This window comes from Elgaria multicarinata, chromosome 16 (genome assembly GCF_023053635.1).
Source record: "Elgaria multicarinata webbii isolate HBS135686 ecotype San Diego chromosome 16, rElgMul1.1.pri, whole genome shotgun sequence".
Classification (NCBI taxonomy): domain Eukaryota; kingdom Metazoa; phylum Chordata; class Lepidosauria; order Squamata; family Anguidae; genus Elgaria; species Elgaria multicarinata.
Genome location: NC_086186.1, coordinates 31,175,186 through 31,188,184, shown reverse-complemented (window position 1 = coordinate 31,188,184; position 12,999 = coordinate 31,175,186). Strand labels below are relative to the sequence as shown.

Below are 12,999 nucleotides of genomic sequence, written 5' to 3'. Positions count from 1 at the left end.
CCTCTTGGACCTTTGTTGCTTCATTCACCTAGATCTGTTTGCCTTGTACACCTTGAGAAAGATGTTCAGCCTAGTAAAGTACCTGTTGAGTCCAAAGCCAGGTTTCATGTGTTGCAAGAACATGGCTCAACCTGCGAGGCCTGGGGGGCAGCTGGCAGCCTTCATAGGAGCTGTCTTTGAGTTAAGGGTGGGTAGTAGTAAAGGAGGGAGCCCAGAGCATCGGGGAGCTGCTACCAAAAGCCTCAGGCTGAGAGCAACCATTCTAAATCGTACCGAGAATGTTTGGGAGAAGCTCAGTTTTCAAAGCTCTCTCTCTTTCCAAACCCTCTTTTGAAACTAAACTCTGGAGCTTCCACAGTCCCTAATGATGGCTAAGCCTCCATTCCGTCACTGTCTGTCTAAAAGCTTGGGGGGGGATATCTGTGGACAATGTGGTGCATCTGTTGGCAACAAGGCCCCAGGGGGCTTTCATCCCATTTTTGAATTTGTAATTAAAAGCTGAGACACCCAGGACCATCTGTGCCCACAGCATTTCCCTAACTGTTTGCAGCTGACCAAGAAGTGAATCCTAAAGCTGCCTCTCAGTTCCATTGGGACAACCAAGAGCTCTAGCAGCGAGAAAAGCCTGCCGCATTTATTTTCTCAGCTCTGATCCTACTTTTGCCGGCTGCACTCATTTCTGCTTCGCCCCATCTCCTCTTCCCCATGCCCTGCTAGGCTAAAAGGCCCTGTCAAACTAGCAAACAGGCCAGGTAGCACCATTAACCCCTGCCATGAACAGAATCCGCAAGTCTTGGAGGTCACTAAAAATGCAGCCCACTGCGTTGTAGAGGGCAAAGCACCTCCCTCAGCGTCCTGGGTCCAAAGGGAGTGCCATGTGGGCTGCAGCCCAGTATTGGGCAAAAGGCGGGATACAAACACACAAACAAACAAATAAATAATTGTGGCCTCTACTCTCTGGGCCCAGGCTCAAGAGGCAAAGGGAAGTAGCTCAGGGCTCCTCCATAAATGCATTCAGCAGGATTATAGTGGAGTGAGACTTTATTTGCAGAACATGTAGAATGGCCATGAAGACCACCAGCCCCCTTGGGTGTGACTCCTGTTAATGCGCCTTGTCACTGGACCTGCCTTTGCCCACTTGGCAGGACCTCCCTCCCAGCGCCACCTGTCCTCAGGCAAAGGGGTGCTGCAGTGTAAAGCCCTCTCCCCTCCCCACCCCCATGTCAATGCAAAGCCCTCGACGGCTTTGCAGGTCCTTGTGACCAAGACTCTCAAAGCCCCACTGGCTGCTTCACAGGTTGCCTTGGCCTGAGGATCATGGAGCATAGAACTGTCATGGAGCATAGATTTGGAAGGAACCTCAAAGGCTATCTAGTAGTGCAGCTCCTGGCCAATGTAGGAAATCTACTCCTACAACCAACCAGAAAGGTAGCTAGCCATTTTTTGCATCGTCCTGCTTTCACCCTCTTCCCAACTGTCCTAGTCCACCTCCTTGGGGACCCACCACGTTGGAGCTCTCCCCATGTTCAGCAGAGCCTTGTGGCCTGTGCTGGAGGACTGGGAGCACCTCTAGCATCCCTCCGTGGCTTGTAAGGAGCCTGCCCCAACAAGGCTTTGCCCTGCGCTGGCTCTTCCGCCTTGACGGTCCAGGAGCATTCATGAGCTGGAGCAGTGCCTGTGGCAGCACCAGTGTCCGCCAGGAAGTCTTCGGATCGTGCCCTTGGCCTGCACCAGCCCGTCTCCTGATATGAGCCTTTGGCAGTCCCAGCGATGGCTGGGCCTATGGCGAGCTGTGGCAAAGGCAACAGACTGGAGGTTACGTAGCAACACTAACGCGGTGAAGTGCGCGCCTCCGCCGTATCATGCGCAGCAGGGGCCGGTTGTGCTGGCGCGAGTCTGGTAGGCATAGTGGGCCCAGCAGAAGCCAGATGTAGAGCAGGACACAGGCCCAGCCAGAAGCTACCTTAACCCAGAAGGTGGACCAGCTGCCGTGGGTGAACGTGGTCTCCAGCTCAGCATTCTCATAGCTGCAAAGAGAATTGGGGCGGGTGAGACTGTGCTGTGAGCTCATACGTCTCCACTTTCCAAGCCCCCAGTCTAACAGGCCAAGCAGCTGGGCAGCCAGAGGAAACCCCATGGCAGAGGAGCTGGCAGCAGGCAGTGGCAGCTACCAAGGGAGGAGGCGGCCTGCTGGGATGCAGTGCCAGAGCAGCCCAAGACAGGAGCCATCCCTACCTGAACCAGTTGGTGAGGGTCATCATGCCGTACAGCGATGCCAGGAAGAAGACAAAGTGGAAGGTGGAGTAGCTGTAGACCACGTGGTCGTGCTCATTGTTGACAATCTGCTGCCCCCCAAAGGGCTCCTCCCGGCCAAGTCGTTGTCCTGCGCCAGGTACAAACAGAAGCCCCTCCTCAGCACGGAGCCCCCATGGGCTCCAGCACCAGCTCAGTGCTGCTGCTCAGTGCTGAGGAGGACGGCCAGATGTCCTGGCTTTTAAGGGATGCCACATTGTGGGCAAGCGAGTCTCTTACTCACCCTGTTGTCCCTTGTTTGAGCATCTGGGGAAAAGATTCCGGCAACATGGAAAAGTGTCCCCTGCCTCTTCCCCCTCCGTGCTGTGGAAGAGAGCTACTGGGGGCGGGGGACACCTCAGTCCCTCCTGCCTACTCCCCGAGCCCAGCTGCACTCACCTGCCAGCTCCTCCTCCATCTTCTCTGGGCAGCAGAAACAACAGGAGGGATTCTGCAAGGAGGAGGAGCACACGGGTCAGGCAGAGAAGCATCTCCTTCCTCCCCACCGCCACGGCTTCGGCTGCTGCCCTTTAGTTCACAACATGAGCCAAGCAGCTCACGTGGGCGGCACCTGCCAGGATGGGGGTCCCCTGGCCGACCCTTTCAGGCACGAACAGCCTGTGCAGATCTGATTGCCAAGGAAGCGTGCATGAATCTTGCGTCACTCGTGAAGGGCACACGTATGCTTAAAACATGGCCTTTAACTTCAAAATGTTTGCACGTGGTGACCAAGGTAGTAGTGGGCCCACCATGGCTAGCATTTTGCAGGGGAAATCTATGAGTCGTGTGCATCCTGCGTGGGAGTAAGACATGTGGACTGTGACGATGGACAACAGAACCTGTGTGCAGGAATTCTCACAAGGAGCAGCCCTAACTACTCGGCCGTTTATGTACTTCATTTACTGCAGTTATAAACTGCCTTTTGGACAAGCCATTCAATGTTGTTTACAATTTAAAATGCTAAATGAAAACAAAGTATGCACACCCACAAAAATAGAATTCTCTCTGGCAGAGGCTGGGGTGTTCAGGAGCTGCATGGTAATTGTGATATTCAGCAGCTGCTGCTGCTTCCCAAAAAGGCCTCCCCGACCCCATCTCATACCCACCTGAAACTCAAAGCTGTAGACCTTGAACATCCACAAGGGCCCAAACATCTCCGCCAGCAGGGATGCTTCATTGCTGCAGAAGGAGAGGGGCATGAATGCACAAATCCACCAGGGCAGGGCAGGGCAGGGCAGGCCGGGGGGTGGGCAGTGGAGGAGAAGCCCATGTATCTCCTGTTTCCCTGACACAGCATCCATCCCATTATCCTAGCATCCCCATGGGCTCAGCTCCAGGCACAGCCCAGATGCTCAAGGGACTGAGTCAACACAAGGTTCAGCCACACTCCTGCTAACTGGGAGTCAAATCCAACCAGATTTAGAGGCATTTTAATTGAGCAGGTGCTTCCAGAACAAGAATGGAGCACTGGAGCTCAAAGGGACGGGAGAGGGCAAGTGAAGGGGGCAGGGCTGGTCAGGCTAATCTCTGAACTGAATTGCTTTGAGAAAAGCCTCAGGAGGAAGCAGCTTCCCAGCGCAGCCTGCTGAGGGCATTGCCCAGAGTTCAGATGGGGAGGGGGTGCAGGAGTCGTTCCCCCCAAGTTGCTGGTCCGGCCCATTCTTGTCAGGCTGCCTGGTAGGGGGTCAGTCCTAGCCTTGGGACCAAGGTCGCTGGGCACATGCAGGCCAATACTCACCAGGCAAAGAGGACGCAGGCATACATGACGCTTGCCCCCAGCACAGCAACTGTGGTGTCTTCCGTCTGCATTCCATCCTTGCTAACGCTGGGAAAGCAAATGGTAAGATTTTGCCCCTTGTACTGCACTGTGGGAGGAAAGCGTAAGCAAATCAAAGTCCTGCTTCCTGCTGAACTCTCTATGGTCATGCAAAGACAGAGAGACACAGACCTTTCTCTGGTGGCCGGCTGGACAGGGCCGAGAAGGTCAGGTACATGACATAGCAGCAGATGATGGAGGCCTGCAGGGGGCTGGACCTTGGCTGACCTAGGAGCACAGGGGGAAGGAGGGGTGCTGTCAGGAAGCAAGATCACAGAATCATAGCATAGTAGAGTTGAAGGGGCCTAAAAGGCCATCGAGTCCAACCCCCGGTTGGAAGCATAAATCATGGCAGTATTAGGCACGGCGCAGCTGTGCAGGACAGGAACAACAGGGGCTTGTCAAAGGCCAGCAGTAATATTTGTTCCAACCCACTGAACACCTCTTATGAAATGTACGTCAGGTGCGCCTTCCCTCTCAGGCAGCCTTACTGCTCCAGCTCAGTATGACAGTCCTTCAGGGCAGGAAGAGACGGTGCATTCAGTTCATGCCTCAGAGCAGCTCTTCGTTGCTCTCGCTGCAACCCACTAAGAGGGCCGCCCTTCCGGAATGTGAGCTTGCCCCTCTTCCCTCCTTCATTCCACCCCAGCTGTTACCCGAGTGGGCAAAGCGAAGCATCCCAGGTGTCCAAGGGACCAGTGACCAGGCACTTTGCAGTGAGTGCTAAGAAGGGTGTGATGCCATGGGGCAGAAGCAGCCGGCCAAAGGGGCGTACCGGGCAGCTCCCCTTCCCTTCAGTTGCCTTTGAAGCAAAGCTTTGGTCTAAGAATTGTACCCTTTCATTTTCTCTTGGGAAACTTAGTCCTGTCACTGAAACCGCACCATGCTCAGTGTTGTGAAGACCATAAAGAAAGAAGCCGGAGCCAGAGAAGCCTCCCTGCTCGGGTCTGGCAGCCAGCTGGGCCTGGGAGGAGGGCTTTGCCCCAGCACCTCGAAGCACAGGCGGCACTGGTGGCAGTCTGCAGGCGGTGTCCACGCCCCGCCCCCGCCCCCAGTCCCAGCCAGCGCCAGGAAGAAGCCAAGGCCCGTGGCCACGGCACTCACGCAGGCGGACACAGGGCGTGATGGACATGAAGGACATGAGGAGGCACAGGCATCCGTTGAGCACCAGCAGCCCCTTGTTGAGGACACAGCCTCCTGGGTGGGTGTAGAATTTGTACAGGACGGTGTAGGCCATGGAAGCCACGGTGTAAAAGCCCAGCGTGGCCAGGAACACGGCCAGGTACCAGCGTTTGTCTTTGGCGGCTCCGCTGACCCTGGGAGGGAAAAACTGCTGTGAGCCTTGCTGCCTTCTCCTCGCCCACCCCCCATGTGGCCCTCACTCCAAGAGAGTCTGGCCCCCTCCAGCCTGCAGGTGGACTCACCAGTTTTTGTTCCAGGTGTGGGCAAAGGCTGTGATCAGCACCAACTGGACTAGGATGAAGGCAAAGCCTCCACAGACGCCCACGAAGTGCCAGGCTGCAGGGGGCAAAGCCAGAAGGGAGCATGGTGGGCAGGTGGGTCAGTGACCAAGGAAGCTCAGCCCGGCCACTGGCTGTCCAGCTACATTACCCCGCTGGGGGGGGGTAACTCTGGTCAGTAGTGCCTGACTGCTGCTCTGCTGTGCTAGATACCACTAGGTGGAAGTGATCTGCAGCTGGGGGCTTTCCCTACAGGGGTGGGGGTGGGGTGGGGTGGGGGGAGAAGCTGAGCCCCAGTGCAGCTTCTGCAGGCCAGTCCGCCTGCCTGGGAATCACTCTTTCACTTGTGGGTGTGAGTGGGAAAGAGGTAGTGGTGGCCCGGAGAGAGCAAAAAAGTGCACCCATCTTGCAAGGCCACACAGAGGAGGGCCAGGATCTCTTCTCGATCCTCCCAGAGTGCAGGACACAGAACAATGGGCTGAAGTTACAGGAAGCCAGATTCCGGCTGGACATCAGGAAAAACTTCCTGACTGTTAGAGCAGTATGACAATGGAATAAATTGCCTAGGGAAGTCGTGGGCTCTCCCACCCTCGAGGCCTTCCAGATGCAGCTGGACAGCCATCTTTCAGGGATGCTTTGAGGTGGATTCCTGCACTGAGCAGGGGGTTGGACTCGATGGCCTTATAGGCCCCTTCCAACTCTATGATTCAATGAAATGTTCTCCTATGGGCTCTGGCCCCACACACCACTGGCTGCAGCCCCTGACTGACCTTTCCTGTGGGTCACCTGAGTGGCCCCTCCCCCCCTTACAGGGGGCATCTATGGAAAGTCAGCGGGGAGGGCGTACCTCGGATGAAGCGCTGGTCGGGAATGAAGAAAGCTGCTGCACAAAGCCCCACCAGAATGAGGAGTTTCAGGAACCAGAACCTGCCATAGAACCCAAGGTTATGGAAAGGCAGGCTGGGCCCAGGGCTGCAGGCGTTGCCACTTCCCCTGCTCCAGCACAGAGCCAAGGAGCCCAGCCGCCGCCGCTGCCGCAGCCAGGGTGGGTGTCTTCCTCCCCCTCTCTTACCCGTTGTGCAGCAAAGCCCGGAGGTTTCTGCTGGACCTGACGTTGAGCAGGAAGGCCGCCTGAGCCAGGTAGAAGCAGGCAGTGCCAAAGCAGACTCTGTAGACAGCCGAGTAGCCCACCAGGATGTCACAGTCCGTGCCCCCAGGGAGGTGCTCACACAGCACTGCGTAAAAAGGCACCTGGGTGGGGGAAAGGCCCTGGGTGAGACACGGGGAGGGGAGGGGAGGGGAGGGGTTTCCAAACCAGAGCTCTCGTCGCTGGGAAGAACTCGGCCGGGGAAGGCTCCTCTCGCAAGAGGGGACCCTTCGGACAGGCGCTTTGGGGGACAACTCAGAGGCTGCTTGCGGGGAGAGCCTGTCTCCCAGGCGATGAGTGATGGTGAGAGGTCCTCACGCCCGCACACCCACCCACGCCTGCCCGCCCCCAGCGCTCACTCACGTTCTCCTTGATGGCTTCCGCCGCAGTGTGGGAGAGCATGAAGCAGCAGCTGGCACAGGCCAAGATGTGGAAGAGCATGTACAGGAGCCGGGTGCCCGTTGACACCTTGATGCTGGGGCAGCAGGGGCAGCACAGGCCGCAAGGAGCCGGGCCGCAGCAGCAGCAGACCTGAGCAGGGGGGAGGGGGAGGAGGGGATGACACCTGGCTCAGCACCCCCCTCGGCCTGGCTCATGAGGAGGAGGAGGAGGGCTCAACACACAGCCAAGAGGGCTCCAGATGCAGCCAGGAGGGCTCCTTGCCCTGTAGCTCCAGAGACCCAGGATGAGTTGGCCTCCTCACCTTTGCTGCCTCTCTGAGGCCATCGGGCAGAGACAGGCAGAGCCGAGCCAGGATTGCCCATGAGGTCGAGGGGCAGCCTGGGGCTGCCTTACCTGACTGAACAGTGTCCTGAAAAGAGCGCTGCCCCACAGCACCTGGACGAGGGGCGACACTCACCCCCGGCCAGGCAGTGGTCCAGCTGCATTGGAAAGCCCCACCCAGCAGGGCCCCTGGGCTTTGCATCTGTGCCTCTGGCCTGGCTCTATTGCAGGGAGGGGGGCACGTGGACTGGTCAGGGGGAGTGGGGAGCTCAGCCACCATCTGTTGCTCGGGGGTGGGGTGGCCGTGTTCACTGCAGATGGAGCCTCCTGAGTCCAGGGCGGTCCTACCACCCACAAGCCTCTGCCCCGGCCAGGCAAAAAAATATAAAACCACCCCGGTGATGGCTTGACAGCTTACACAGAACTTCCTCCTAGTATCGTACGTTCCAATGGTGGGTTGCAATATTTCTGTACCCTCATAGGTATAGTGTAACTCACTCAAGAGACTCTAGAACACAACAGGTTAGAAATGTAAAGTGGACAAATATATCCAATCTGCAGGCCTGGAACCAGCCAATGGCATGGTGGGGCAAAGGCCAGGGCCCACCACTGCCGATGCCACGGTCCCCGTTTAATTCCAGACCTTTAGAGCCAAGTGCTCTGAAAAGAAGCACTGGGCAAGGCGGGGGCCGTGGCCTGAACTCACCCAGGATGCTCCTGGGGAAGTTGAGTTGGTGGCTCTTTGCCTGGTGTGTCTCTTGTTTGTGCCAGGTTGCCCCCCGCCGCCGCCCCCCACTGCTGTCTTCCACAGCAGCAGCACTCACCCAAGTCACCCCCTGGTAAGCTTGCTGGGGGGGGGGTGTTGGGAGGCCCAGAGGGCACCTTGCACAGGGTCTCCTAACGCTCAATGTCAGCCCTGCTTGCATTCCCAGTACCATTCGTTGTACTTTCCACCTCGATAAAATTGCTTTCTGCCATTTGTTGCAGATAAATGTCACTGTGGACATACAGGAAGGTGTATTTGTAGATTAGTTTTTGGTCTGACTACCTCACAAAGCCTGTATGCTTTAAGTGTATTTTGCCAAAGAAAAGGCGCCCTCCTCCCTCACAAGTCTGCCTGATCCTCCTGGGTGTCTCTATATGTCTGCAGCCTTCGCAGTCAGTCACTTCACTTCTACTCAGAAGCGCCTGCCACAAAGAACAAGTTTCCTCCTTACGCTTCCTCTCTTGTTGCTGCTACAGACTGACACGGTGGTTTTCCTGTGCTCTGATACATTTTCTTTTGCTGAGCCCAACTACTGCATCCCTACAAGGCAAGGTCCGCACAGAGCATCTAGCCACAGTCTTCTACCCATGGCTACCCAAGAGGATTACACCGAACTGACCAGTCCATCTGGCCACCAAGATGCCAGAGGAGGATTAGATGCGCTGCTACAGGAGTCCGCTGCTCTTACTTGCACATCTTACACCCCACCCTGTTTGCTAAAGCCGCCCAATTGGGAAGGAGATCTAGCGTGTTGCTAAACCTGCCGGGATATCGGCCAGTGAAGACCTCCTACTCCATGTGCCCAGAGGCTGCCGGAACAAGAGAGATGGGCTGTGCCTTTTGCAATCAATTCAGTGAAGTTCTGTAGGCAGGGCATCTCCAGAAACCCAACACAGATGCAACACAGCAGGACATGTAAAGAGACACAGAGACATCATCTGCTCCCTCTCAAAAGAAGAGGCTGTCAGGAATCCATTTGAATAAAATTAAGTGCCCGCCACCCATTCCTGGGCTACTGAATAATGCCAAGGAGCTTCCCAGGGCCATCTCTAGTATTGGTCTGTTGCCATTAGTATTGGCACCTTACCAGGGCCATCTCTAGTATTGGTCTGTTGCCATTAGTATTGGCACCTTACCAGGGCCATCTCTAGTATTGGTCTGGTGCCATCTGATCCCAGCCAGCTTGAAGGCTGCTTGAACAAAGAGGGCAAGGAAGAGTTGGGAACAGATGGGATTTGAGATGGGCAGTAAAGGCTGGGAAAGCTTGAGCAAAGTAAACATGCAGAAAATTGTGAAAGATTGAAAAAGTTCAAAGCTTGAGCTTCTGATGACCAGGCGAGGGCAGCCACAGCTGAAATGGCTTTCTATCCTGCCCTGCCTAGAGAGACGGATATGTGGCCTGACCCTGGAAGGTGGCCACTCTTATGGCCTGCAAAGAGAATCAGCCATCCTATGAGGACTGCAGGATCCTCCTGCAGCTGCCCTCTTTGCTACCAGGAGACAGTGGGCAGGCCAAGCAGCGCACATGTCCCTTGCTCGCAAGAGTCACTGGGGGCCTGCGTCATGTCCATCCAGACCTCTCAGTCACTGCATGGCTTACAGGGAAATGGGGTTGAAAGGACCTTTCCTCATGCCAGGCAGCCACACCTTGCACAGAAGCATGGCCTGCAAGGTTGGGCTGGGAGCGCTACATCTCCCACGATGCCACCTGGCCAAGGCAGGAGCGCTGTCACGACACAGATGACATCACCTGCTCTGGCCACACCCTCCCTCTACTGGATGCCTTTCCTACAGCTGTGGCCAGAACCCACTAGAGCAAGCCTGCTCAGGAGCCCTCGATGGGCACAAAGCCTCCCGTTTCCTCCCACTTACCTGGGCCTTGCAGCAGGCCAGCACCATCCCGTCTCTCCCTGGGAGAGAGGCTGCCCCCCTAGTCATCTGCTCCAAGCTCTATGGGCCCAGGCCCTTGCTCAGCCGCAGAGCCCAGGGACAGGTGGCACCTGCCAAGTGCGGAGACCATCTCTCTGCTCTCTAGAAAGGTGATGCAAAGGCAAAGCCAATTAGTCAGGAGGTGAGGATTGGCCCACAGTGAACAGCCCTTCCTCCACCGTTTATCTCTGGGACTGGTGATTGGCCATGCCAGGTTGGGGGGGGGGAAGCTTTCCCACCTGATCTCTAGGTGAAACTTGCCTTTCTGCCTGATTATGTCAGGAGCCAAATCTGCTTCCTTAACCCTCTTACCCAACAGAAATAGAGAGCTTAGCTGTTCCTTGGAGCCAGGGGGATATCAGGCTTCTGCAGGATGAAAGGGACAGGCGCCTTCTTGCCTGAAGTCACCCAGCAGGGAGCAGAGGGCAAGCGTGTCACTGAGTGAAAGGCAGGTCCTGGCCTGGCTCATGAGCCTCGGTGACCCTGATCTGAGCACAGGGAGGGCAACAGGCAGCTGGGACCCACCCATCGCACCCCACCCCTGCAGAACGACTGGCCTCTTGGCCTGGCAGCCGTGGTGCGACTTTGGATCAAGCAGGTGTGAGCAGCCTGAGCTCACGGGGCAGCGCTGGCATTTTTTAAGCAGCAGGGACCCTGGCATCCTCTTCCACAGCCCCCCTGAGAATTCCCTGTTCCCTCTGGGCTTGGCTGCAATTCTCATCATAGCTGCGGGGAAATGGATTTCCCAGCAACAAGATATTGTTTTCTGTTGTGATGCAAAATCTTTCGATCTTGAATGGGCAAATAAGACCCATTTGCTTGACACAAGACCTGCTCCCAGTGGAGATTAAACTGCTCAAACAGGTTTGTTGATATAGATCCACACGGCGGCCTGGATTTTTGGACTCTCGTTGGGTGATTAGTTATAGGGACTGTCATGAGGAGTGTCTGCAATGTCAATGTTGACCACGGTACCAGATGCTCTCGTGGGCAACTGCCTGCAATGTATGTGTTATAACTATATTACGCTCTTTCCTGCAATACAGGAATAATGGCCTGCATTGGCGTTGGCAAGGTGAATTTTAAAATGCTTTTTAAAATCACATTTTTCACATGAAATGAGACCTGAGTGGAGCAGGAACTTCTGTCTTTATTGTTATATTTTCTGTTTTTGAAAGAGTGCTACCTAGTCAGAGCTATGCTAAAATCCAGGGTTCTCTTGTTTTCTATGGGCAGCCCTTGGGCTAAGGGAAAGGTAGGGCTTCAAGGAACCCCTCACTGTAGCAAAATTAAAAGGAAAGTTTCAGAGAATGCAAATGAACTGGATTCTTTTATCAAATATTTTATCACATCATTACTAATCATATAGTAAGACAAAGAATGACTGGAAATATGATGAAATTTGAATGTATTCTATTGGAAAATATGGTTACTGCAAAAGGATTCGTTTCTAAAATTTATTAACATCTTATTGAAATAGCTGCAAGTATGTCAGATGGACTGAACAGTAGAGCAAAATGTGTGGGATAAATTAATGAAAGAAAACAGTATCAACAACCCTTAGGAAGAATTTATTGAAATTGTTACACCAATGGCATATTTCACTTGTGTGTCTGGCAAGGATAGCAATTACAGATAATACAAATGTTAGGAGAAACTGTGACCATCAAGGTTTATATATTCATATGTGGCTGTCATGTCCTGTTGTGTTATAGTTTTTGCATGTGATATTCTTAGAAATGGCAAACAATCTATATATGTCTATATATGTCAATCTATATATGTCACTTCAGCATTGCTTTTATTAGCAATATGGGAAGATGAAATTGCAAAAGTGACATCTAAGGAATTAATTGTGTCCATGCTGATGGCAGCTTGTGATGAGAACGATTTAGTATTGATGCCTCCTGTTAGACAAGGCTGCTTAACACAATCTGAAAACTGCATAGTTATTTATAAGCCAGGCTCTAAAGGAAGAGTTTCACAACTTTATAAATACCTTCTTGATACTGCTAATTATAGCATGAGAGGTTTAAAAATAGCCTGTGAGCAAGCTCTAGGTTATGAAATAAATGGCAAAAACTGGCCCCCAAAAATGATATGTCAATTCATTGCAATCAATCTCAGCTCATACTGGAGAAGTGACTTTTAGATGGCACTTCACTCCAGTGAAACTTGCAAGAGTAACTGAAAGTAAATCCCTGCTATGCTGGAGGAGTCGTGGAGCCTCCATCACTGGTGGACTTGCCCATTTGCTCAACTCTTTTGGGTTAAGATTGAAAATAAAATTAACAATTAATCAATTAGTCTTGATCCAGGTCTTGCCCTTCTTAATTTGTATAAAGAATTCAATATTAACTAGTTGCAAACAGATCTAATTTCATTTTTTCTGCTGGCTGCTAGACACGTTTTTGCCAAAACCTAGAAGTGTGACAGGCTCCCTGATTTGAGTGATTGGTATGGGAGAGTGTGGAACTTGGTATTCCTGGAGGAACTGACTCAGCAAGTTAGACATTTAAGAGACCAATCAGATAGTGACATGTTTGAATGTACGTGGTCTATTGATCAAGAAGGTTATGGATTTTGGTCTGCCCTGGTGACTCATTATGATGTATGGAAAGGTATAGAATCATGGAACAGTAGAGTTGGAAGGGGCCTATAAGGCCATCGAGTCCAACCCCCTGCTCAATGCAAGAATCCACCTTAAAGCATCCCCGACAGATGGTTATCCAGCTGCCTCTTGAATGCCTCTAGAGTGGGACAGGCCACGACCTCCGCAGGCCCGTCTTTACGGAGGTGCTTTGGCGCTGCGAGGTGCCTTGCACCTGCACTTGCCTTTCTTCCTGGCATCTGCACGGGAAGGAAA

At 53.7% G+C, this 12,999-nt stretch overlaps 1 protein-coding gene across 1 annotated transcript; it reads right to left on the bottom strand.

Moving 5' to 3' along the window:
• Positions 1–1,763: 1,763 nt before the first annotated feature.
• SERINC4 (serine incorporator 4) lies at positions 1,764–10,142 on the bottom strand. The gene is made up of 12 exons (XM_063142679.1): positions 10,077–10,142; positions 7,079–7,246; positions 6,641–6,819; positions 6,416–6,495; positions 5,533–5,626; positions 5,213–5,424; positions 4,241–4,336; positions 4,031–4,157; positions 3,399–3,471; positions 2,692–2,743; positions 2,236–2,383; positions 1,764–2,027 (listed from the first exon to the last, which is right to left on the bottom strand). Exons 1-12 carry the CDS (start codon positions 10,140–10,142, stop codon positions 1,817–1,819), a joined length of 1,506 nt encoding a protein of 501 aa, XP_062998749.1. The 3' UTR covers positions 1,764–1,816.
• Positions 10,143–12,999: the final 2,857 nt, after the last annotated feature.